The 27,002-nt window shown below is 40.5% G+C and overlaps 1 protein-coding gene across 11 annotated transcripts in view; it reads right to left on the bottom strand.

The window, feature by feature from the left end:
• Window positions 1–27,002, bottom strand: part of LOC106868761 (PHD finger protein 20-like protein 1) — a 43,362-nt gene that overhangs the window by 6,118 nt on the left and 10,242 nt on the right. Inside the window, exons 3-20 of one of the 11 annotated variants that reach the window (XM_089342326.1) lie at window positions 25,275–25,437; window positions 24,287–24,371; window positions 23,500–23,582; window positions 15,533–15,782; window positions 14,791–14,919; window positions 14,177–14,296; window positions 13,021–13,307; window positions 11,737–12,226; window positions 11,040–11,171; window positions 10,025–10,216; window positions 8,270–8,440; window positions 5,915–5,986; window positions 5,280–5,407; window positions 4,395–4,494; window positions 3,726–3,924; window positions 2,478–2,785; window positions 1,470–1,771; window positions 168–363 (exon numbers count right to left, since the gene is read on the bottom strand). In XM_089342326.1, coding sequence (XP_089198452.1) covers window positions 168–363; window positions 1,470–1,771; window positions 2,478–2,785; window positions 3,726–3,924; window positions 4,395–4,494; window positions 5,280–5,407; window positions 5,915–5,986; window positions 8,270–8,440; window positions 10,025–10,216; window positions 11,040–11,171; window positions 11,737–12,226; window positions 13,021–13,307; window positions 14,177–14,296; window positions 14,791–14,919; window positions 15,533–15,782; window positions 23,500–23,582; window positions 24,287–24,371; window positions 25,275–25,437 — 3,407 coding nt within the window. Of the gene's footprint in view, window positions 1–167; window positions 364–1,469; window positions 1,772–2,477; window positions 2,786–3,725; window positions 3,925–4,394; window positions 4,495–5,279; window positions 5,408–5,914; window positions 5,987–8,269; window positions 8,441–10,024; window positions 10,217–11,039; window positions 11,172–11,721; window positions 12,227–13,020; window positions 13,308–14,176; window positions 14,297–14,790; window positions 14,920–15,532; window positions 15,783–19,007; window positions 19,211–19,617; window positions 19,864–23,499; window positions 23,583–24,286; window positions 24,372–25,274; window positions 25,438–27,002 lie in introns of those variants that run through there. The other 10 variants (XM_089342325.1, XM_089342328.1, XM_089342330.1 and 7 more) reach the window with 10 other exon arrangements.

Below are 27,002 nucleotides of genomic sequence, written 5' to 3'. Positions count from 1 at the left end.
GCACTCTACCCATTAATAAGAGACCAGTGAAAGGAAAATAAATACAAAAGTGCCCAATCCTAACAAATGACACACACTAAATATCTGAGTTCGAGTTGTGCAGTGCTCCAGCATGGCCACAGTCCAATGACTGAAACAAGTAAAAGAGTAAAAGACTCTATACATACTGTCGATCTGCTCTCCTATTGAATCGAGTCGATGATTGATCTCCTGTTGCGTCTGCATGACGTATTGCAACAGATTGGTTTGGTAATCCTGCAACGGATCCACTGTGACAGCCTTGGAAGTTTCTGTTGCATTTTCTCGTCTTGGATCTTCAGTACTTTCCAAATTGGAATCACCCTCACCACACACTGACGGAGGCTGAAATACAGAAAGAAGACGAAATTCAACCCTTTTGATACCAACCTGCTTCTAGCTCTCTGTTTGAACCTTTTAACATTGAAACTGAAAAAGTCGGGACCAAATATTTTACCTGTTTTATATTCAAACCAACCAGATTTGGCCCCTCCAACCTACCCTACAATGTCATTTTAAAATGGGTTTTCAATCATTTTTTATCTATGGACCTCATTGATTACTATTTCATTGTGGTGGATCCCCCATACCCATTTGATGTTTAAAGACTGGTTCTATTGATAAATCTTTCAAAATTCCTTTTTTTTTTTTTTTTTTAAGAATGCTTGCAATTTATAGGGTATTATCAATTCAGTTTACTTTAGTGCCGTATATCTGTATCTCAATTGAATCATGTTTACATTATTACCTCTGCCTTCACCAAGATGGAGGGATTGTTTTCAGTCATGTTCGTCTGTAGACAAGATATCTCAAGAACCGCTGGATGGATTCGGATGAGACTTTCAGGGATGTTTGACGTCGTGACTGGCATGAACCGATTAGATTTTGGTATCAATCCGGTACTGGACAAGGATTCTGGCACATAAAAAGCACCATCCGAATGTGGCTGATGCCAATATTCTCTGACTAGCTCCTGTGCCGGTAGCACATAAAAAGGCACTATCCAAATGTGACCGATGCCAGGCCTACCTGACTGGCTCCTGTGCTGGTGGCATGTAAAAAACACCAACAACACTCTCGGAGTGGTTGGCGTTAGGAAGGGCATCCAGCTGTAGGAACTTTGCCAGATCAGATTAGAGCCTGGTGCAGCTTCCTGGCTTGTCAGTCCTCAGTCAAAACGTCCAACCCATGCCAGCATGGAAAATGAACATTAAACGATGATGATGATCTCCAGTTTACTATTTTGTGTGGACCCTGCCAAAAATCTTATATGGCCCCCTCAGGTTGAGAACCACTGTCCTACAATAAATAATCACATCATTTAAGTCACAAAGCTACCAGATAATGCAGGATTACTTAATGGAAAAATAATGCATGATATTTTATTAGAGAAGGTATACAAACAGAAAAAAACTAACGAAGAATCAGAAGGCACAGCATGTGTTACTAACCTTACAACTGCTGTTGTTGACTGTTGGCTTGGACTGTTCGTCATTGTCAGTTTCCCAAACAAACTGACCCTTCTTGTGGTCTCCAGCTTTTTTGGAACCTGCTTCCGTTCGATTCGGGCTATCCTTGAGAAGACTAGATATTTTCCCACTGTTGGGTAAGTGACTGGATTTCAATGGCAACGATGAGGAGGAGGAGGAGGATGGCGATGACGAGGATGACAGAGAAGACAATGATAATGACGATGACGATGACGATGACAATCCAGTGCCTTTTGACTGAGAACCAGGATCTTGATCCACACCTAAACAAAGGAAATACAAATGTTAAACAAAATACTTGATTTTTCTGTTTTAATTACCATCATCGTTATTTTAACATCCACTTTTCTTTGCTTGCATGGGTCAGATGATTACTCATTGAGAAAGACTTTCTACATCCGGATACCCTTCTTGTCCCTGTTCCTAAACAAGCTGGTATTTCCCCAAGGCCAGATAGGTTTTCACAGAAGAGTGGAAGCTGGTTTATAATTATCACGCAATGTCAAGGTAAGAAGGGAGTGACACACACACACACACATACATTTTTTATTGTTTACTTGTTTCAGTATGTGTGTGTGTGTGTACATATGATGATCTTGTCAGTTAGTTTCTGCCTATTAAATCCACTTGGAAAGTGGCTGTGGTTGGACCAAGGCTATAGTAGAAGACACTTGCCCAAGGTGCCACACAGTGGGACTGAACCTGGAATTGTGTGGTTGGGAAGCAAGCTTCTTAAACATCACACCTGCACCTATTATAGACATAGGTATATAAGGCTTTGGTCAACCCAGGAATATACAAGAAGACACTTGCTCAAAGTGCTGTGCGTTGCTTTATTTCACTTCATGCCACCTGGCCCGAGAATTGACCCCGTAGCCTCATTATTGAAAGTCCACCGCCCTAACCACCACGCCACATAACCATAAAACTGAAAAAAATTAAAAGACAAGACAAAAACGAAATACCAACCTGAGTGATTCTGATCTGATGGACTGCAATTATTCGTGGTCAGTGGATGAGGACCACTGGCAGGAGTAGGACCTGTCCCCTGCACCACCCCCGACTCGTCAGCCTCAGAGTCTTGTTGGTCAGCCAGGATCTCTGCAGGCAACTGAGGGTCAATCAATACAGGGTCAACAAAAGTGGATACCCTGAAGCTGGACAGTGTTGGTCTCAATTCTGGACATTCCTGTTGCGTGTGTGAGGTGTCAGCTGTGTTGTTGTTGAGGGTCGACCAGTTTTTAGTCCACAATTTTAGCCCTTCTTTGTCATTTGACCTGGAAGAAAAAGGAAACGGAAACAAATAATAATTATGTCACACAAATTGGTGTTAAGAAGGACATCCAGCTGTTAAAACCACACCAAAACAGATGACAACTGGAGCCTGGTGCAGCCCTCCAACTTGCCAGTTAGCTTCTGTCAAACTGTCCAACCCATGCCAGCATGGAAAATGGATGATGATGACGACGATGATAAGGCCAAGATAGGAAAGACTGATCCCCACCACTACACCACCCAAGTGATTGAGCAACACTTTATTGTATCAACAGAGGAAAAATAGAAGGCAAAATTGACCTCTGGTAGGATTTGAAGTTGGGATGTACAGGGCTGTAATACAATACAGTAAGCTATTTCGTTCGGCACTACTGATTCTACCTTCCCCTAACACCCCATCTTATAATAATAAAAGTGCCGCTAACCATTTTGCCCAGCATGCTAACAATTCTGCCAGCTCACCAACTAATCCTTCCTACTTTAGGAGCAGGGCCTAAGATTTTGGAGGAAGTGGGGACCAATTGATTACACCAACCTCAGTCTTTCACAGGTATTTATTTCATCAACCCCGAAAGGATGACAGCCAAAGTCAACATCAGCAGATTTTGAACACAAATGCAAAAACAAACGAAGTGCTACTAAGCACTTTGTTCGGTGTGCTGACAATTTTGTCAGTTCACTGCCTTCCATCTTCGAGTAAAAATGACATTTAACATATATATGTCATAGCTAAGGTCCTACAGAGGTACTGTTGTGTGAATGGCCCCAGTGCCATTCTGAGTGAATTTGATAAATGGAAACTGTGTGGAAGCTCATTGTGTGTGTGTGTGTGTGTGTGTGTGATAGAATACTTGACAACCCGTGCTCCAGCACAGCCACAGTGAAATGACTCCAATAGAAAAGGCAAAAAAAAAACAGAAAAGACGTTACTGAAGAACTCACAGGGACAATTTGATCTGCCGTTTGGTACCGTAAAGTACAGCTATGATATTGTGTAAGTCACCGACAAGACTGTTCGTGGCAAGGATCCTGCTGACCTTTCCGCTCTCGTCGTGGTCTGCTTCAACGAAACTGAAGCCAGGCAGCTGGCCTAGCTTCAGCCAGTCTTGGTCATAGACGTATTTGGCACTAGGACGAAGACCTGCCAAGCAGAAGAAAATAATAGAAGAAAGCAAACATAATAAAACACAAGAATATGTAACAGCATCATCATGTTTCTGTTCCATTTATCTTAACCTTACAATGCCATGTTCTTGGTATACGCAGAATAGCCAAAACATAATCTCTACTGGATTCCCATTAAAGCAGTAATGAATACCATGCATAGAAAAAGAAGATTATATACTAAAAACAGACAAGCAATCACGTTGCAACTTTGTAGTCACATGTCTTTAAGACTTATTACATCCCCTATTCTTCCCCCTTTTTCGTGTCCTCTTCTAACATATCTGACCCTATGCTATCTGAAACACGTAGAATTTCTTCCATCATGGGGTAGAGATTTGCTTGAACTGTTTAAAACTCACGTCTCCCCTTGGCATACAACAAACTGAGACAAATTTAAAAACTCCATTTATGTCCACAATATTTTCTTCTTCTTCTTCTTCTTACCTCGTGGGTTCTGACAGATGGAGCAGATATACTTCTTGGGAAGAGTTGCTTCATCTAAGTTCATACAGAAGGCATGCTGCCAGCACATACATACTTCACACTAGAAAAAATACAAACAATAATCAATAACAATGTGTTCAATTTTCGGCACAAGGCCAGCAATTTCAGGGGGAGGGGGTAAGTTGGTTATATTGACCCCAATGTCCAACTGGTACTTACTTTATCGACCCTGAAAGGATGAAAGACAAAGTCAACCTCGGCAGAATTTGAACTCAGAACGTAAAGATGGATGAAATGTTAAACACTTTGCCTGGCGTGCTAACGATTCTGCCATCTCGCTGCCTTGAATCAATAATAATAATAATAATAATCCTTTCTATTATAGGCACAAGGCCTGAAATTTTGAGGGGGAAAGGGGCTAGTTGATTATATCGACCCCAGTGTGCAACTGGTACTTACTTTATCAATCCCCAAAAGGATGAAAGGTAAAGTTTACCTCAGTGGAATTTGAACTCAGAACGTAAAAATGGACGAAATGCCGCTAAGCATTTTGCCCAGCGTGCTAACGATTCTGACAGCCTGCCACCATAATAATAATAATAATAATAATCATAATAATAATAGTCCTGATGCAGTACCAGGCAGTGGTTCTCATGGCTTCTGATCTTAACTGACTGGAAGTGTTATCATGTACGTACATTGTTTTGTCTTAGTATAAAGGATGGGCCACAGCAAATATTCTGCTTAACACCACAGATTTGCTGGTCAGTTGTTTGACCTTAACCAGTTGAGCATGTCGAAGCCTGCACCAACATAATAAAGCAAACGCAATAATGAAATCTGTCTCTTCTGTGCAACGTTAATTGTAATACAGAAATAGTTTACCTGAATCATAAGGCCCTTCTCTTCAACCTGGTTACAAACACAATGGATGACTTCGCTGCTTGTGTCTTCCTCCTCAAACTCTGCAAAGTCTTCAGCCACGGGTTCCAGTACAGGAGGCCGTTCGATATCTGCAAACAATACCAATTATCATCAGTATCTACCACACTACCATCATTAGCAGTATTACTTTGCTTGGAAAACAGGTGAGGGTTGATGACAGGAGAGGCATCCAGCCGTAGAAAATCTGTCTTAATAAATTCCATCTAACACATACATGCATGGAAAGGTACACGTTAAAATGATGACTCCACCACATCCTATGCTTGGCTCCCATCCAACAAGAGGAAATTTCTATGTAGTTGCAAGACATGCTAGAAATAGCAACCCAATCACTCGTAGAACATACTGTCTTGAAACAAGGACATAGTGTCTAACAATTCTAGATAAGTAAAATGTGACTAATGGGACAGATTGGTCGTGGTTGGATCACAACTGGTAGGAGATTAAGCCACCACATCACGTGTCCTTATCATATATATTCACAAGTCCACACACACACACACACACACACACTTTCTCAAAGAAATTATTTTAAATTTCTCATTGCAGAATGAAGCAATTCCGCTCAAACTCACTTTTACTTCTTCTCTTGTTGCCATGCTTCCTTTCTTTGACGGTGATGGGTGGTGGCACCATTTCACTTGCAGCTGAAATAAGAGAGACCAAGGATATGAGAGAGAGAAAGGTGAAGAGAGACAGACAGAGAAGAGAGAGAGAGATAGACACACACACACTAAGAGAGAGACAGAGAGGTGGACAGACAGAAAGAGACAAACACAAAGGTGGAGAGAGAGAGAGAGAGAGAGAGAGAGAGAGAGAGAGAGAGAGAGAAAGAGAGAGAGAAAGAGAAAGAGAGAGAGAGAGAGAGAGAGAGACAAAGGTGGAAAGACATACAAAGACAGAGAGAGAAGTGGACAAAGAGACAGAGAGATGAAGAGAGGGAGAGAGAAAGAGACAAAGAAACAGAGAGGAGATTAAGAATTTTCAAAGCCTGATATTACAAGAAAGCAACAGCATTAAAAAAAAAAAAAAAAAAAAAAAAGGGTGGGGTGGGGTGGGGTGGATTTTGATGTAAAAAAAAAAAAAAAGGGAGAGACAAGCACAAGTAGAAAATGTCAATTTGCCTACATGTGATCATAAAACATGCTAGAAATACCTACCTTAAACTTCCCTCAAACCACAAGCTACCAACTTAAAACAATGTAATCCAAGATACACGTAGGCCTACTGGATCACAGTTGCTCTGGAACTATCTCACCCCCAACAATCATGATCCTGAGTAATTGAACCTAACAACGAACAGCAAGATGTGGGGTAGGGATGGGTCAGTGACTTAGCGACAGGGGTAGACATCAGAAGGACAGTCTATCAGATGGGGGAGCCTGAGTGTGCTAAAAATAGCAGTCAAATATCCCCCTTAACCTTTTTGCTTCCATATTTCAACAAACAATGTTCTCTTATCGGTTTCAATCATTGACTTGTGGCAATGCTGGAGCATAGCCTTCCAGGATTTAGTCAGATTGGTTTTGGTATTATTTTTTATTTCGCACTTCATCATTATCATTTAATGCCTCTTTTCCATGCTGGCATGGGTTGGATAGTTTGACAGGAGCCGGTATGGTCAGGGGCCGAATCAGGTTCCATTGTCTGTTTTGGCATGGTTTCTACAGCTGGATGCTCTTCCAGTCACTAACTGTCGCTTATTTCCATGTAATGAAATATTTCCGCATGACCAGACATGGTTGCATGGAAGACTGGAAACAAAGGCCATCGCTTGCATAATGGTGACATAACTATCACACAATGGCAAGGAAAGGAGACAGAGAGAGAGAGAGAGAGAGAAAGAGAGAGGCAAACAGACAGACACAAGGAGACAGACTGAGAGGCACAAAGAGATGCATGCATACACACACACACACAGTGGAGTCGATATGTTCAACTAAAATTGTTCTAGGTGGTGCCCCAGCATGGCCACAGTCTAATGACTGAAACAAGTAAGAGAAAAGCTGAAGGAGTTTGCAGTCTCCCCACTGCCATTCCTTATGCTGAACCTACCTCCACCCCTTCACCATCTCACCCATCAGTTTGTGTCCCACTGAAGGGAGCATGCTCCATGCAAATGCTTAAAGCAAGACTATAACAACACTGACAAACATTTGTGCAATAAAAATGAGCTTCAAAGCACAGAAACTTTTAACACAACTACACAAAGGGAGACAATTGAAGGGAACTTAGAATGTTATGTAAAGACACACAAAACGCCATTAAGCATTTTGTCTGCTGGTTAATTAACGATTCTTCCAGCTTGCCACCTTGTTAATTAAGATATTGAAAGCAAACTCGAGAAGGTCAGGGATTTGAAAGACAAAGTTATTCTTTGAAATGGCTAATTCAGTTGATTGAAAACAAAATTTTAACCCTTTGCCTGTCTTGTGCATCACATGTGGTGTACAGAACAGATTTCCTTCATGTTTATACATCAATATATGATACACATACCCAATTCTGCCTGCCCTTTGTGTCACATGATACAAAGGACAGGCAGAATTGGATATGTACATCAGGCATCTTTCCCAAGCGTCCATGCATCATATCTGATAGACATTCCCAACTTGGGACTTAAGAAAGGATAGCTTTATATTACTCAGGATGTATGGAACACACAAGCTAACTCGAAGTCTGAAAATAAGCATGGACATTCGGGACAAACTTATGAAAATGCTTTGGTATGGCAAAAGATCAAACATGAATGAAGAAAAAAAAAGGAAAATCAAATTTTGCACATAAGGAGAAAACGATTGGAAAACAAAAAGTAACAAAGTCCACACCAACAATAGCAGGGTATGGGTTTCAAAGGAGATATATAATAAAGATTAGGGGACAAAGGGAACATTAAAAATGGGGTTCTGAACTGAGGTGTCATGATTTACCATCTAAAAGATCGAAGTTTTTGATGTCATCCTGTAACAGACAAGAACTTGGACTATCCAGGGTCGGGAAACCATTCAGGGTGTGACGTGGGGCTAACTGAGAAGTATACCTCCGCTTCGGAGGCACGGCGTCACACTTGGTCTTTTGAGAGTGGTCAGAACTGGTGGAACCTAAAAGGTGGCAAAATTCGGGAGAGAAAAGAAAAAAAAAAGAGAGAGAGAAAGAGAAAGGAAAGAAGAAATATAAAACAGAACTAATGAAGACATTTGAAAACTCCAAAAAAAAAATGCATTTACAAGAGTCAGCAGGAATGGTAACAATGGAGAAACAGTTGAAGTGAACAAAAGAGAAAACGGAGAGAGGGAGGGAGGGAGAGATATATTGTGTGTGTGTGTGTGTGTGTGTGTATATATATATATATATATATATATATATACATACACACACACACACACGTATATATAAATACATATACACTCACACACACGTGACAGGGTTTCTTTCAGTTTCTGCCTCCCAAATCCACCCAGAAGGCTTTGGTTGGGCCAAGGCTATAGCAAGAGACAGGTGCCCTAGATACCACACAGCAGGACTGAACCTGGAACCGAGTGGTTGGGAAGCAAGCTTCTTAGCACACAGCCACACCTGCGCATATATATTCTTACAAAACACAGAGACAGCGTAGAAGTGCTCAAGTCAAACCTGAGGCATTAGATAAGTATTGTGGATAGAATGGAAAAACTTCTTATAAAGGCAGACTACAATTAACACATACATACACGGGTTTAGTTAAGATAAAATAAAGATTGTCCAAACTGAAATATCAGATATTGATATATCAGAGATATAAAAATATATATTTTTATATCTCTGACACATCAATATGGGTTTTAGTTCGGAAAATCCTTATTTTATCTTAACAAAAACCATATATATATATATATATATATATATATATATGTTATAATCATAGTCTGACTGATTTGAACTTTTTCCATTCTATACACTATACTTACACAACGGGCTTCTTCACAGTTTCCATCTACCATATCCACCCACAATGTATTGGTTGGCATGGGGCTATAGTAGAAAGCACTTACTTACGGTGTTGTACTGTGGGACCGATCCAAAAACCACATGGTTGCAAAACAAGGTGCTAAACCACACAGCTATGCCTGGGTGTCTTCATTATGATACATCCATGATTGTTATTCTACAAGATTTCTTATTAACCCTTTTTGCTACCGTATTCATAGGGATGGTCATAGTTGACCTACGGTTAAACAACTGATACCACTACCACAGCCACCATCACTCCACATACAGAGGGAAAAAAAAATGTACATATATTTACCGTATTTCCTGGCACACAAGTCGAACTTTCCAAACTAGAATTTACAGTCGCAAAAAAAAGGTAGGTCAACTTATACACCAAGACGATTTGGAAGGACCGAAAATTCCATGCGAAACGCAGAAGGCTTTGGAAAAATAGCAACAATGTTTAAAGGTTGAGTCTACATGATTAGACTATATACTAGGTCGACTTGTATGCCGGAAATACGAGAGGCTTCAGGCCTATATAAAAACAGAGAGGGGTGGAGAGAAAAAGGAAGGGACGCACCAGTCCAGTGCGAAGTATCAAAAGCTGTTATGATACAGAAGGGGTCTCTGTAATGAAAAAAGGGTCCAGATGAGAGAGAGAGAAACTGATGTTATTCCCATTTGCCCTTTTCCTTGATTAAGAAGGAACTTACAAATACTTGAAGTCTTCTGACGCTTCGACGGCACCGTTACGGGTGAGCTCACCATGGATTTGCTGTCCTCCATGTGATAGTACTTGATGTGGTATTGTAGGCGGTGGTCTTTACGGAAACTCTTGTTGCAGTTCTCGAACATGCATTTGTAAGGATTGTGATCATACTGGATAGTAAATTCCTGGCTTGCAACTGTAACAACAACAACAATAATAATAATAACAATTTGAACGGATGGATAGAGGAAATAGGTATAAAACCAGATTTAGTACCGCTAGGATACTTAGGAGGGTTCTTGGTATCTAAGGTTACTTGTTGTAGACCATTGTGAGGATTGGACGGATTCACTGAGGACTGGCAAGCCAGGAGGCTGCACTGGGCTCCAATCTGATCTGGCAAGGTTTCTACAGCTGGATGCCCTTCCTAATGCTAACCACTCCAAGAGTGTAGTGGGTGCTTTTTACGTGCCATCCAGACTGATTAAATCCTTGTCAGTGAATTTGGTAAGCACGTGAAAAACAGCTTCTTTGCTGGCTCAACACCACATCATAGAGTCAATGTGGTTGAGTGGCCATGGTATTGGGCCGGTTTTAGCTGCCCATCGGTTACAATGACGAGTGTTCCAGCTGATTCGATCAACGGAACAGCCTGCTCGTGACATTAACATGCAAGTGGCTGAACACTCCACAGACACATGCACCATCAACATAGATCTCAAGGAGATTCAGCATGACACAGAATGCGACAAGGCTGGCCCTTTGAAATATATGTTCAACTCATTTTTGACAACTCAGTATATGGAAGCAACGTGAAATAAAGTGACTTGCTCAAGGACACAATGTACTGCCGAGAATTGAACTCATGACTATGATCATGAGATAAATACCCTAACCATTAAGCCATGTGCCTGGACTACTGCTTAACATCTGGCTGCTATTTCTAGCAGAGTTGGTGACAATGTAGAAGCACCCTCACCTTGTAGGTTATCAAAGTAGTTGTAAATGTAAGTGCTTACCTTTCCCGCCGAGTTTAAGCCTTTTGCGAGGGAGACCTTCCTCTCCAGGTGACAGGGGTTCTTTCTTCACCACAAAGTCAGAAGTGTCAGGAGATTTTGACAAACCCCGTTTTCTTGAGGCCCGATGGGGACCTGTAGAAATTAGCAACAAGTAGTAAGGGAGATACAGCGGAGATGGGAAGAAAGGGACAACAAAGAAGAGGGAGAAGTATTTAGAGAAAGACAGACAGACCGACAACAAAAGAGAGACAGACAGATGGAGGCTAGTGAGAAAATTGGAAATGGACACAGCTTGTATAACAGGGACATTCGTTTACAACTATTCCAAGATGACAAGGCAAGGAGATATGAACATACACACACATACAATTATGATGGGCTTCTTTCCTTCTTTCAGTTTCTGTCTATCAAATCACACACACACACACACACACAATGTGAATATGTCATCATTTAACTTAAGTTTTCCATGCTGGCATGGGTTGGATGGTTTGACAGGAGCTGCACCAGACTCCAGTCCCATTTGGCATGGTTTCTATGGCTGGATGCCCTTCCTAATATGCCAACCACTTTACAAAGTATACTGGGTGCTTTTTTATGAGGCACCAACACCAGTGCAGAGTGTATATATGTGAGGGTGTATAAAGACAAATTTAAAGAACGAAAAAGTGTTGATAATCACCTCTGCGGAACCTACCTGGACGAGCCCGTACTTTTCTCCCTAAGGCAGACTTCGTTGAAGTAGGGGACACCACTGGACCTCCGAAGACATTCGTGGTTGACGTCAGCATATTGACATAGGCTGTGGATGGTGTAACGGCACTCGAGAGGGGTGCCATACCTGGTCGTGAGTTCGGAAGAAAGCCAATGGTGAGAGCCTTCTCCAATTCCTTCATCTCACTCATCGGACGCTCCGTTTTTACGTGGGTCGGCTCGCTGGCCACTTCTGTCTTCAGTTCTTTGACCAACTTAACAGACTGGGCAACAGAAGTCTGCAAGGATCTTCGATCACCAGATAACTTTTTATCAAGTTTCTTCTCTCCGAAAGACCGTTTGTCTTCGTGGACCTTCATCTCACGGAAAACTGGTTTCTTATCAATAGTAGCCTTTTTTTCAGGAACGAGTTTCTTCTCCATTTTCTTCTCAGAGGTCACCTTCTTCTCTGCAACTTTTTCATCTTTTTCAACCTAACAGAAAAAAAGCAATTAACAAAGAAAACATTCATTAGATCACAAAATACTTATCAATCTCACCTGCTTAAAATTAAGAAAATATTTTTTTCTAAAATGGCTGTGTGGTCAAGAAGTGACCACACACTTTACGGGTTTACATACATTATTAATTCCATATTTTGGCACTTGGATATGGCAATGAGGGTTCCAGCTGAACAGCCTGCTCATCAAAACATGCTAATGGCTGAGTACTCCACAGACACATGTACCCATAACAGTTCTCATGGAGATAGTGTGACACAGAATGTAACAAGGCCAGCACCCTTTGAATTACAGGTACAACGCGCTTTCACCAGCTGAGTGGACTGGAGCAACATGAAATAAAGTGTCTTGCTCAAGAACAGAATGCATTACCAGAAATTGAACTCGCAATCAAAAGCCAAATACCTGTACCACTAAGGCACACACACCACATACCCTAAATGCACCATATGAATACATAAATATGTCTACCCTTAACATAGTTCTCAGGGAGATTCAGCAGGATACAGAGAATGTAATAAAGCTGGCCCCCTTTGAATTACAGGTACAACTCATTTTTGCCAGCTGAGTGGACTGGAGCAACGTGAAATAAAGAGTCTTGCTCAAGGACAACGTGCTGCCAAAAATCGAACTCACCACCTTATGATCATAGGCCAAATACACGAACCATTAAGCCACGCACCCTTTGCTATCAATTCCACACACACCACGTGCCCCCCCCAATTACATCACATAAACGCATTAATGACATCGTAGTAATGACTAACCTTGTCGCTGGGTTCGGATTTCATTATTGAAGGTTTAGCCTTGGCCGTTAGTTTCTTCGCTGGACTCGGTGGAGACTTCCGGCTGGCGTCCCGTTTTGCAAGGAACGCACCAGCAACAATGAGCTTCTGGCGTCGCCTGTTGGGGAACAAGTTTGGTTTCTTCTCCTTCGGTTTCGGTGCTGCTGCTACTGCAGCTGTTGTTGCTGCCACCACAGCTATTGCTGCTGCTGCTGTTGTTGCTGTTTCTTCTGGTGCTGGTATTGGTTCTTTCTTCTTTTCTTTATCTTCTTCAATAAAAAGAGATACACATACATATATATTTAGACACACACACACAATGTATATACTCAAGTGTATGCATGTGTATATATATATATATATATATCACACACACACACACACATTCATACACATGTACACACACACACAACCATACAGATACATATATATACAAACACACACAAATTCATTTACTATTTATAGCAGAAGACACAAGCCCATGGTTTGTCGGTTTATCTCTATGTCTCATTGCACTGACATCATTTCATGATTCTTATGCTCAAAATGTCTGGCAGTAGTCTGCCACACAAAGACATTGAATAAAATACTTTGCTTCAACAACAACATTTGGGCATCAAACCATAGAATTCTACCCGAGTTGCAAGCTTGGAGAAAGTGGATATAAAGCAGCTCTCCAATGCTTGTTCATTTTAAAGTCTATTAACCCACATTTGCATGGGGTGTAAGGGCTTTGAATAGACAAAGTACCCTTGGTGTGTGGCAGCTGCTCCTTGCTGAGGATGGATAGGTATCACTTGCCCGTATTCAACTCCTAATCTCTCTCACTTGATGGCTCACTCTAGTAACCCACTTCACAAGTGAGGGAAGTGTTAGCACTGTACCAGAAGGCAAAAGACTCTGTCTAAGTTTTCCCAAGGAACCAACAACTAGGACAGAGAAACCTGCTCAGGTCAATGGCTCAATGTTCAGGGACCAAGGCATAGCTCCAGTAGAGGCATATGTTTGTGGCTACTAGTTTGGAGAAAAAAAAAAATACTGGGTAGATTTCTTCAACCCTAAAACCCTTCAAGGAAGTACTCCAGCATGGCTGCAGTTCAATGACTGAAACAAGGTGCACACACAAACACGCACATACCAGTTGTATTCTCTTGTAATGTCACTGGTCTCGCAAGCTCCTCGGCCAGTTCCTTAATTTTAGGTGGTTCACTGCTCTCAACAGGCTCTGTTTTGGGTTCCTCTTTCGGCGGAGTAGGTTCTGTGAAAGACAAGAGTTTAGGGATCAATTAGAAAGAAAAGCGAGAGCGAAGAATTTTGGTAAGAAAATATTAAAATCTTTTGGGTACTGCAGAAGTATAAAGCACTTTATTGCACACAGATTATAAGAAAACGCTAGCTGACCCCATGCTGTCAATAACAACGGCTAACTGTAGTATTTTATATATAAATAACGCAGAAAATAAGGTCCATAATAATCACATACATCCAGAGTTGAAACGCTGTTTTTTTTCCACCCCTTTCTTCCTTATTCATCTATCACCCCTTCCCTTCTCTCACTCCCTCTCAGTCAGGGTCATTACTCTCACTACTTTTCCTTCACTGAATTACTATTCTCTCTCCTCCTCTGTGTCTGGCCTGATTCTGGACCAACATATATAGATATACAAATATAGAAAAATCACTATGCTCAGGAGATTCTTATATGGACCCCAGCTGAAAAGCAATGCTTTGAAACGAGAACCTTTATGTTACCTTTCATTTTGTCAACAGGCACTTCCACTACTTTTGTTGTTGGGTCAACTGAAGTAGCTGTAGAGGATGGAGGAGCTGATACAGGTGAAGCTGGTCTCTCTTTTGTTACACAATCTGAGGACTTCATCTCTGAAAGAGAGACAGGAAGACAAATGAAATAAAAAAATTCAGTTGTTGCTGTTGTTGTCAGCTTTAACTCAATGGGGTTCCATCCATGACAATCCAATTTATTCTTCAAACATGGATTCAATGTCTGGCCATGGGAAAATATTACCTAATTTTGAATTAATCATGCATTATATTCTACCTTTGAGATTTTAACAATGTGACTGTTTATTTTTTGAATGACATTGTAGGGTGGGCATGAGAAGTCAGACATGGCCGGATGATGTGAGAGGCCAGATAAAGCAAGTGGAATATTTGAGCCGGATATGGCAGGTTCAAATGCGAAAGGACTAAACAGCGCATGCATATGAAATCGCAGGGGTTAAATCAGAGCTCTCCTTGTCTAAACAAAGACTAGGGATCTCTCATTCCCAGCTCTACTGGGTTCATTCACCCTTTGACAGGTTTTGCTTTATGCCTTGCAGGGTGGCCAAGGAGAATCACACAGGCTTGGTAGGGTTGCTGGTTTAGATGCAGGTGGCCCAAACATGTGACAGATTGTATACAATGAAACGCTACCCATAACACACACACACAGTTTTATAATATTCATTGTTTTGGGTTTTTTTTCATTTACCTGTGGAATCTTTATCTGCAATTATTTTGGTCTTCTTTGCCTGTTTGCTAGTCGAGGTTAATGAGTTTGAGATGATGTCATTATCAGAGGTAGATGGCAGAGGGCTCGACTCTTCATTCTCACTAGGCATTTTGTCATTCTCACTCTTGCTTTTAGCTTCTGTTTGGTTGTCTTTTTTGCCGTTGTCTTTGCCGCCAGTACTGGGCAATTCGGTAGCAGCCGGCTCTGCAACAGGTATGGGGTCCATTCTCTGGAAAAGACAACAAAGAAAGAGAAGGTGCAATCATATTACAGCTTTATTTAAATATTGATTTCTTATTTCTTTATTCGAAGGTGCCAAATGCAGTCAAGAATAGACAAGCACATTCTCACTTTTGATCCATCAGAATAATTGGGATGTGACACCTGGAGGGCTGCACCAGCACAAGGACACAGTGTCCCAGGTAGGCTAGAAAATTGAACCCATGATCTTAGTATAATGGTTTATTTGTTTCGGTCATTAGATTGTGTCCATGCTGGGGCACCACCTTGAAGAATTTTTAGTTGAGTGAATCAACCCTGGTACTTATTCTATCATTCTCTTTTGCAGAACCACTAAGTTATGGGGGACAAACACACCAACACCAGTTGTCAAGCAGTGGTGAGGAACAAACAAACAAACATATATACATACACATATATAGGATGGGTTTCTTTCAGTTTCCAGCCACCAAATCTGCTCACAATGCTTTGGTTGGCCCAAGGTGCCATGCAATGGGACTGAACCTGGAGCCATGTAGTTGGGAAGCAAACTTCTTACAGCACAGTCATTGTTTTAATGTCCACATTTCTTTCCTCGCTTGTATGTTGAAGATTTTCTACGGCCAGATGCACTTCCTGCTGCTAACCCTTACTTGCTTCCATGCAAGGTAATATTTCAACAAGGCCAGACATGCTTTCATGGATGATTGGAACTGAGAGATACTGTTCGCATGATTGTGACTCATGTTTACAACTGCCCTGTAATGTCAAGCCAAGGACACAGTAACACACACACATCCTTTATCCAGGGCTTCATCACTCCTAGAAGAGAAGAGACCCCTCCCTGGACTCCTTCCAGCTGTCTGTCCCTGGCCACTTGTGGCTATGTAGGCTCCAGGTAGGTAGCGGGTGAGATTATCTCACCATCTTGTCCTTGGTTGGCTTCTTGATCTCGTCCATTGTCCTGCTGTCTATCTGTTGTCCTTCAGTTGCACGATGTGGCCAGCCCATCTATATTTGTTCTCCATGGTGGTTTGCATTATTAAAAAGCAGCAAAAATATTACAAAAACTGTTACTCAGAGTTTCATGTTCCTATTGTTTTGTCCGATGAACAGGAAGGTGAAACTGAGTAACAGGTTTTGTGAAATTTTTGCTGCTTCTTAATGCATGCATATATATATATATATATATATATTGCTTCCCTATTATACATACGTAAGCAAACAAATATTGTCTTATTTTTTCAATATATAATTTTAATATCATTCCCCTCAATTTACATCAGGTCAAGTGATCATGTAGAGACTTCCTTGATGGCTTAGTGTTCATCTCGTTTAACTCCAAGTCAGCCCTGATAGAGCAGTCCAGTGATCAAAGATGTTCCAACCGTGACCATCATGTCTTCATAGAAGGTAATCAAACAAAAATTGTGAATATGAATTTAGAAATGTAAACGAATTCTTAAATGTTTGACAAACAGAATTAGGCGTGGCTGTGAGCTTGAGAAGCTTGCTTCCCAATCATGTGGTCCCAGGGTTTATTCTCATTGCATGGCTACTTGAGACAGGTGTCATACTATAGCCCCAGGCCGACCAAATCCCTATGCATGGATTTAGTAGGCAGAAACTGAATAGAAAACCAGCGTATGTGTATGTGTGTGTGTGTGTGTATATGCGGGTGTACTCTTCTATTTACATATGGTGGTTGTAAACGACTATTATTGTCATACAAACGGGGTTGTTCGTTACCAGCCTTTCATGGAAAACTTGTCTGGCCATATTACCCTGCTAGGAAACAGGTGAGGGTTAGTGACAGGAAGGGCATCAGGCCGTGGAAAATCTGCCTCGACAAATTCCGTCTTACACATGCAAGAAAGGGAGAGTGGGCGTTAAAACGATGGCGAAAACGTAGTATTCGGATGAGAATTCGAGTGAGGCAAACTCCCTAGCTAGTTGAATTATGCCCGGCCTTTAAGTGTAACTGGAGATCGATGAGTGCAATCTATTTCCTCGCTGAGATTTTATAGACATTGCAGAAGACGTCAATCGTTTGTCGAGCCTAAAATGTGTGCAGACACACACACATTATATATATAAATATATATATATATATATACATACATATAACAGAATGAATACGGTATGAAACAAATATAACACGATGTCACAAGAGGAAAACGATTAAGAGGGGGTGGGGTTAAATATTTAACTAGTTTCTTTTTTTAAATACAGAAAATAGAAAAAGTAACATCGCACAAGAAAGCAATGGGTAAAAATCAAACGAAAGCCACTAAAATTTTGGGGAAAAATCGAGACGCATTCACAGAACACCGAATATAGAGATACATTAGGAAACACATCATATATATATATATATATATATATATATATATATTATATAGAAGGAGAGCATGTGTGTGTTTTGTATGTATGCACAGAGAATAACTATAAACAAGGATTCTTGTTGCTGTTTTAAGTATTTTTAACAAGAAAATGGGAAAATCTAAATGAAGTAAAAAGTCGCTTTTACGATTAGAAGGGTTGAACGACGATGTCGGGTTGTAAGCGTTACATATACACACACAGGGATATATATATATATATATATATATATATATATATATAAATGTGTGTGCAATATATAGATAGGTAGATAGATGCGAGATATGAGTAATAATCAGAAGGAATAAAAAGAAAAAAAAAACAGGTTTGAGGTTTGAAAACTGCCAAACAAATAAACAATTTCATAGACATTACTTTACAATATATAGTCACAGGACAAAATAAAGAAACATGATTTGAGGGCGGTTATCAGGTAACATTAAAGTCCAGCATTGTATATATATATATATATATATATATATATATATACATGTATGTATGTATGTATATATATTTCGTAGGAGACTTCTTGGAGGCTTTGACGGATTCACAAGAGGCGGCAGTGCTTCCTATTTGTAAAGGAAGCCGAGATCGACTCGACTTATTCTCTTTTCTTTATCCTGCCTTGCTTTTTTTGTTTTGTTTGTCCTGTCGTATTGCCAGCAGTGGCCGTCGATGAGTCGAGGCAGACAGACATAAATGAAAGAAATTGAAATTAATAAAGAGGAAAGGCCGTCGTCAACTGTCTTTCGTCATTGGTTTTGTTGCTCCCGTTTGCTTTCTTGCTTGGCCTTTCCGATTCCTGTATACGTTTGATCGGTTCGTTTTTGTAGCTATATTTTTTGTTACCTACCTAAACAATGCAGTATAATGCTGCTGCTACCACTGGCAAACGAAGACGGGCGGCCGACACGGAGACCAGCGGCCAGGGTAAATCGCCAGCCACATAACAATCCAGCATGACGCTCAGAAAGACGGGAACCATTTAACTCCTCTTGACCAGACAAGGAGATCGCTAGCGCCACCTACTGGCAGTAGTTGCTATGACACTATTATGAGCAGAAATAGGGAGTTATCTCAAACAAAGAGAGTTATCCCCCCTTCTTATCCTGCTTATCCGTCATACACACACAAAATATATATATATATATATATATATATGGACAGAGAGAGAGAGAGAGAAGTAATTATATCTTTATATTCACTAGTTTCAGGAATTGGACTACGGCCATGCTGGGGCACCGCAGTCGAACGAATCAGCCAGTTTTTTTTTTTCGAAAAGCCTAGTATTTTATTCTATCGGTCACTTTTGCCAAACCGCTGGAGGGATGTAGACAAACCAACGTCGTTTGTCAAGCGGTAGTGTTGCGAAGGAGGAGGGGGAAAGAAAAACAGATATTCACCAATAATTTTGCCCTTTCCCCTATATCTCTATTCCCTACATATAATTATCCGTCACTAACCTTGTATTTTCGCGTTACTTATCTGATCCCATCATTATGCTCTTCTCTGTGCCTTTGTCACCCACATTCACCCTCATGTGCCTTCAAGTTGTGTCGTGACACTTCACCGTACTTTTTCTAGCGTGGTATAGTCATGTAACTCCTCCATCAATACAGCACCACCACCAATCACGGCGTCTTGTCCTGCGAGGTACTCAGCGCCTTCACAAGTGTCAATGACATGGAAAAGCAACCAGTACACTGTGTGAGGTGATTAGTGTTAAACAAGATCGTCCGACCGTAGAAACTGGGCCAAAACAGTAATTGGAGCTCGACCTATCCTCTGAACTGTCAGTTCATGTCAAACCATCCAACCATATACCAGCACGGAATATGGACACTAAACGATAAGGATACACCCACATATACACAAAACGGGCTGTATTTGTGTTTGGGTCTGCCCACTCTACTTCACAACTGATGTTGGTTTGTTTATGTCCCCATGGCATAATCTGTTCACCAAAAGCAACCAAGAGAATGTATGCCAAAGTTTAAAGAAAAAAAAAAACTACTGACATTGATTTGTTCAAATAAAATCCCTTCAAGGTGGTGCCCCAGCATGGCTACAGTCCAATGACTGAAATAAGTAAAAGATTAACAATTATTCCCCCAACACTAAATTCCCAGATCCTGTTTGTACCTTTGTCTGAAACGTTGCTATAGTTACTGCTTTTGCAAATATACTCTGGAGTCCCAGTTAAACTTGTTTGCCACGCCCTTGAAAAGTATTTTTCAAATTTTCCTTCATACCAGTAAATCGCGTGGGTAGATAAGACTATCAATCATCGACTATAATGCTGTCATTAATATCCTTTGCGACCAGTCATCAACCCTACCCCTACCCCTCACCCTACCACTACAACCACCAACACCATTAGTGAAGACGGAGGTATTGTTTTCAGTCATGTTTGTTTGTTTGTTTGTGGACAAGATATCTCAAGAACCGCTGGATGGATTCTGATGAAACTTACACGGATGTTTGGCCTCGTGACTGGCACAAACTGATAAGATTTTGGGATCAATCCAGTACTGGACAAGGATTCTGGATTACTTTTCCTTTTTCTTTGCTTAATTTTTGAGAGCAGTCGGTTTCATTTTTCGTATTCTCGTTTGTGAGAGCAGACGAGTTTATTTCAGATATTCTTATTTTAAAAATCATCTCCGGCTAATCATTGAGAGGATGTTGGTGTTGCCTTGGCAGAGGTTTGCACCCTCTGAGTGCTCTTATTATTATAATTAAATTAAGGTGGTGAGCTGACAGACTCGTTAGCACAATGAGTAAGCATATCAGCTGTTGCTTTGTTCAGAGTTCAAATTGTCAAGATCAACTTTACCTTTTATCCCTTCGGGGTCAATAAAATAAGTACCAGATGAATATTGGGGGGGGGGGGGGGGGTCGATGTAATCGACTTATCCCCTCCTCCAAAATTGCTGGCCTTGTGTCAAAATTTGAAACCAGTGTCATTATTGAAGGTGGCGAGCAGGCAGAATCGTTAGCATGCCAGGCTAAACGCTTAATGGTATTTCATCTGCCACTACATTCCAAGTTCAAATTCCGCCACGGTTGACTTCGCCTTTCATCGCCATTGGAACCGAGATAAGCTGAAGCCACATGGACCTCTCCACTCAAGATAGAGACGCCCCTGTTCTCCCCAATTGAAAATCTATTCACCTTGGATTTTCCATTGTTCTAGTAAAGGTAAGAGAGGAGTTGATAAAATTTATTACCAGTAATATACCAAGGTTAACCAAATGTTATGGAGCTTGCTGAAACATGAAGGCCTTATACTAATGTAATATCATCATCATTAATGGTTTTTATTTTAATTTTTCTTTCACTAATTATTCTTTTGTTTCCATGGGCATATAATATAAAATGATTTGAATAACAGAAATACAATACAATGGAAGACAAAAGAAATTAACAGAGAAAGAGGCTGTGATAAACGTGTGTGTGAGTGTAGACAGAGAGAGAGAGATTTGGGAGTGCATAATATAAATTGAAAATAAGTCATTTTATTAAGTAAGCATTGATCATAATACGTATTTGTGTACTTTTTAAACTGTGTACCCAAACAAAGAGGTCATAACAAGAATGAACAAGTTTTAAATAACATCTAACATACATATAAAGACAGAAAGTATTGGGAGGTGGGAGGGGATAAGTCAATACATCAACCCAAATACTTGATGTTAAACTCTTTGCTCCCCAGGGGGAATTAGGTCGTCAATGGCTTTTCTCCAATGTTCTGGACTATGGACTATCAGGGCCACTTAATACAGGGAGTGCCCTCATGTGTGTCTCGAGATGTTTTATTTGGAGGAAGGTCTTCCTCTTCCAAGTTTTGTTGGTTTTAAATCGTCATCAATGCTTCAGTAACTTGACCTTTTTTTTATTTTTATTTTTTATAGGTGGAAGAGTTGGCCCCTAAACAAACCCATTTTTACCTTTGGGATGATGAGGTGAACCATACTTGTCTGACCTCTGTCCAGCACGGGAGACCCTACCACCTTGAAGAATGTTAGTTGAGTGAATTGACCACTGTGCTTTTTTTGTTTTGGCTTGACCCTTGTACTTTTTTTTTTAGGGTTTTTTCTTTTCCCCCCTCATATCACTCATAATATTACCACCAGCACAAGCCATGCACCTACCACTATTCCCACTTTTTTTCCTTCCCAGAACATCAGCTCCCTTTGGAATTATTTCCCTGCCCATGTTTTCCCTGGAACTGTTGACTTAACAATTCAGGTGAAACATAATCAGCAATCTCACCAGTCCCGGAGGGCCTATGAAGGCCACAAGTAGAATCCCTTCCTCCACATCAAATCAATTATGAATAAATAAAACTTTAAAAACTTCAAATGCAAAAATGAGAAATAGTCTTACCTGTACAACAAATCTCACATTCTTACCTGTACAACAAATCTCACATTCTTACCTTGTAAGCCTACCTTGTCTATGCCTTAATAATATTCATCAAAATTACAAGGTATAACACCTCACCTGTCGAAAATCTTACCTGAAGGGCAACAGCCCTTAACAATTAACTTTATAATTCTTTTATTCTTTTACTTGTTTCAGTCAATTGCCTACGGCCAAGCTGGGGCACCACCTTGAAAAGTTTTAGTTGCACAAATTGAACCCAGGACTTATTGTTTTAAGCCAAGTACTTATACTATCTCATCTGGTGAACCACTGAGCTGCAGGAATGCAAACACACCAACACCGGTTGTCAGGTGGTGGTGGGCAAACAAATACTCATAAATATATATATACATACACACACACACGGTAAAACTTTACTATAGCATCAAATTTATTAACTGCTACTTCCAGTAAACATTGGTGCCTTGTTGTACCACTACTCTATATTTTTTATATATACATATACACGTGCACACACACACACACACACAGGGTTTCTATCAGCTTTCATCTACAAAATCCACTCACAAGGATTTGGTTGGCCCAAAAAGACACTTTCCCAATGTGTGACATAGTGGAACTGAACCAGGAACCATGAGATTGGGAAGCAAGCTTCTTACCATACAGCCATGCATACACCTGTATAAATTTCTACATTTTCTTAGCTCCTAAGGGCTATTTAATTATATTTCTCCCGGTAATATTTATCTTCATCATTTAACAGGTTTTCCATGCTGGCATGGGTTGGACTGCTGATATGCTTTATATATATATATATATTAATCTTCATCACCATATCTCTGTTGGATTACAATCTCTTTATCTCTGTTAATTTTGAAAATTGATAAATTTAGTAAAATAATTTCTTCATAGCCATGCCTGCACCTGAAGAGAGAAAAACAGATATAACTACCAACCTTGACATCTGGGGGTAACGTTTGAACATTGGAAGGCTGGACCAGTTTTTTGAAGCCGTCATAAAAAAGAACCTCGTAACCAACTGAAAAAAAAAAAACAAACATTATATAAAGAAATCAGGTTTTAAGAAGTATACATTTGGTATATATTTTCAAATATATCATCTAATTATTAAATTATGGGCCTGGACAGCCACAGCAGGTGCTGCACCACCATCAACAGCTGACAAAAATTCTCCAGGCACAGACCTATGGTCTCTTGAGACAGATGCTTATCTATATACCTATATCATTACAGCATAACTTGTAACCAGACAGTTTGACTGAGGACTGGCAAACCAGGAGGCTGCACCACGCTCCTATCTGATCTGCCAAGGTTTCTACAGCTGGATACCTTTCCTAACGCTAACCATTCCGAGAGTGTAGTGGGTGCTTTTTACGTGCCACCAGCACAGGAGCCGGTCGGGCAACACTGGCATCCTTTTGTTGTTTACACCACCTGTCCTCGTCTGTTGTTGTTTTTTTTCGTACATTCTCCCATATATATATATATATATATATATATATATATATATGAATGTACCTAAATAGGTCTATTTTTTTTATACGCTGGCCACCGATAGAATTTATTAAAACAATTTATCCTTAATTATATTTGTGTATATATATATATATATATATATATATATATATATATACACCTATGCTAGCATGGAAGGCAGATGTTAAATGATAATGATGATAAAACAAAAACAGGAAAAAGAAAGTCCTGCTGAATCAAGCTTACCAGGTAACTTGACTGCCAAAACTTTGGCTGGGTACATTTTGCAATCTGACCACTTGGCCAATACATGTTCACCAACTTTATAGGACTGAAAAAGTTTAAAACATAAATAAATAAATAAATTAGAAAAGTGGTTTCATTCTTGATAATTAATACGAGTAATTAAAAAAGAAAAAGAAACGGATGCATATAAATAATAATGGTTTCACGTTTTGGTACAAGGACAGCAATTTTATCGGTGAAAGAGTAAAATGATTATAGTGACCAAAGTGCCTGAGTAGACCTCGGTAGGATTTGAACTCAGAATGTAAAGCCAGAAAAAAATGCTGTCAAGCGTTTTGCCCGATGTACCAACAATTCTGCCGTCTTGCTGCTTAAAAATGATTCTTTCTAGTTTTGGCATGATGCCAGTGGTTTTTTAGGTAGAGGCTGTAAGGTGATTATATTGACCCCCCCCCCCCCCACCAGCAGTCAACTGGTATGTATTTTATCAACCCCAAAAAGATGAAAGGCAAAGTTGACCTCAGAATGGAAAGATGGATAAAAATGCCATTAAGCATTTTTCCCAGCGTGCTAACGAATCTGCCAGTTTGCCTCCTTTGCAATATTAATAATAATAATAATAATAATAATTCTTTCTATTATAGGCACAAGGCCTGAAATTTGGAAGGAAGGGAGCTAGTCGATTACATCGACCCCCAGTGTTTCACTGGTACTTAATTAATCAACCCCGAAAGGATGAAAGGCAAAGTCGACCTCGGCAGAATTTGAACTCCCCACTAAGCATTTTGCCTGGCATGCTTAACAATTCTGCCAGCTCACTGCCAATAATTTTGGCACAAAATTAGGGTTGGGATAAATCAATTAGCACCTTAATAGGGGTCATGATAAAAAGTAACAGGCCTTTTTTTATCACATAGTGATGAAAAGTGAGGGGAGGGGAGTGGGAAGAGGAGAGAGAAGGAAGGAAGGAAGGAAGGGAAGAGCTTACAGTCATCTGCCTTCGTTTTTCTTTCCGTTCCGACCGTCTGCTTGCCGGTCGCAAGCGTTCACACTTCATGTCTACCCATTCGTCATAACGGTGATTCCAACCTTCAAAGTGGATCAAGACTGAGAATTTTTCTTCTTGGATGTTCACAATTTTGGCAGGGTACCTGTGGAATGGTGACAAAAAAAAACAGACAATATCAATTAAGGAAGGAAAAAAAAAATAATGAACAATACAATAGGCACAGGTAAGTAGCTTGCTTTCCAACCACATGGCTCACGGTTCAGTCCCACGGTATGGCACCTTGGGCAAGTGTCTGCTGCTATAGCCTCAGGTCGAACAAAGCCTTGTGAGTGGATTTGGTAGACGGAAACTGAAAGAAGCCTGCCGTGTGTATATATCTATGTGTGTGTATATATGTACATGTTTGTATGTCTGTGTCCCCCCCACCATCACTTGACAACCGGTGGTGTGTTTACGTCCCCGTAACTTCGACAAAAGAGATCGATAACATTGGTGGCGTGGAGAGTGGAGGCTGGAATGCATGGCTGACAGCTGGTCTTCCACAAACAGCTTTTCCTGGACTTGCACCTTGGAGAGTAACTTTCTAGGTGCAATCCCATGGTGATTCATAACTGAAAGGGGTCTTTACCCTTTACATTTGACAGAATAATTTAAAAGCTAAAGGGGTTAATAAACCTTAAAGTGTCACAAAGGCAGAACTGAACCTAAGACCACATGGTTGGGAAGCAAGCTTCTTAAACCACACAGCCACACCAGCGCCTCCTAATGTGTACTTTCATTTTTAACACTGGCCAACACATGATTTGTGAAGGATTTGGCTGCTATTTCTAATATAGTTCCAAGACAATAGCTCCAGTCTGGTTTGAGGACAGGTGTTTGCTTTGTGGTTGTTCAACTGATTTGCTTTTTACAGGTCTTCTTGACCTAGGGCTACATGATACTAATAAGACAACAATCACCAGAGTTGCACCAAACAATGCAGTGATTTTACAGTAGAAGTTTGCTAAACACAGTGAATGGCACTGGATAAAGTAAAACACACAAAACGGAAGACAAAAGAACCAACATCAAAGAACATCGTGCACACCTGATAAAAGACTTCGTTTTCACCTATTGAATGTCTATTAATAATCAATATATTGGAATCTGTTTAGTTAATGGATACTAAACACCAGATTAATGGAGTCAGCCAGAGAGAGAAAGGGGAGAGAGAGAGCGAGGGGGAGAAAGAGGGAGTGTGTGTGTGCATGACACAGAAGATGCATATGTAATGTGTTTGAGTGAGAAAGAGCGTGTGTGTGTGTGTGTGTGTGTGTGTGTGCATGATGGAGTGCATGTGTATGACTGTGGGTGTGTACAATAGAGTGTGTGCATGCATAATGGAGTGTGTGTGTGTGTGTGATGGAGTATGTGTGTACGTCCGTGCAGAGTGTGCACATGCATGATGGAGTGTGTGCATGGAGTTTTCCTGTGCGCACATGCAGGGGAGTGCATGTCTGCATGGAGTGTGTACGCGAGCATGTCCATGCATGTGGGAGTGTGTGCATATGTATGAGGAAGTGTTTGTGTGCATATGACGCCAAGTGTATGCACAGAGTGTGTATGTGCATATGATGGAGAGCATGTATGTATGGTGTGTGTGTGTGTGTGTGTGTATAATAGAGATGGTGTATCTGTTATAATTGTGTGAGTGAGAGTGCGTGCAGA

This window comes from Octopus bimaculoides, chromosome 25 (genome assembly GCF_046866305.1).
Source record: "Octopus bimaculoides isolate indiv1 chromosome 25, ASM4686630v1, whole genome shotgun sequence".
Taxonomy (NCBI): domain Eukaryota; kingdom Metazoa; phylum Mollusca; class Cephalopoda; order Octopoda; family Octopodidae; genus Octopus; species Octopus bimaculoides.
The sequence above is the reverse complement of the archived record's forward strand: the minus strand, read 5'-3'. Positions and strand labels throughout refer to the sequence as shown.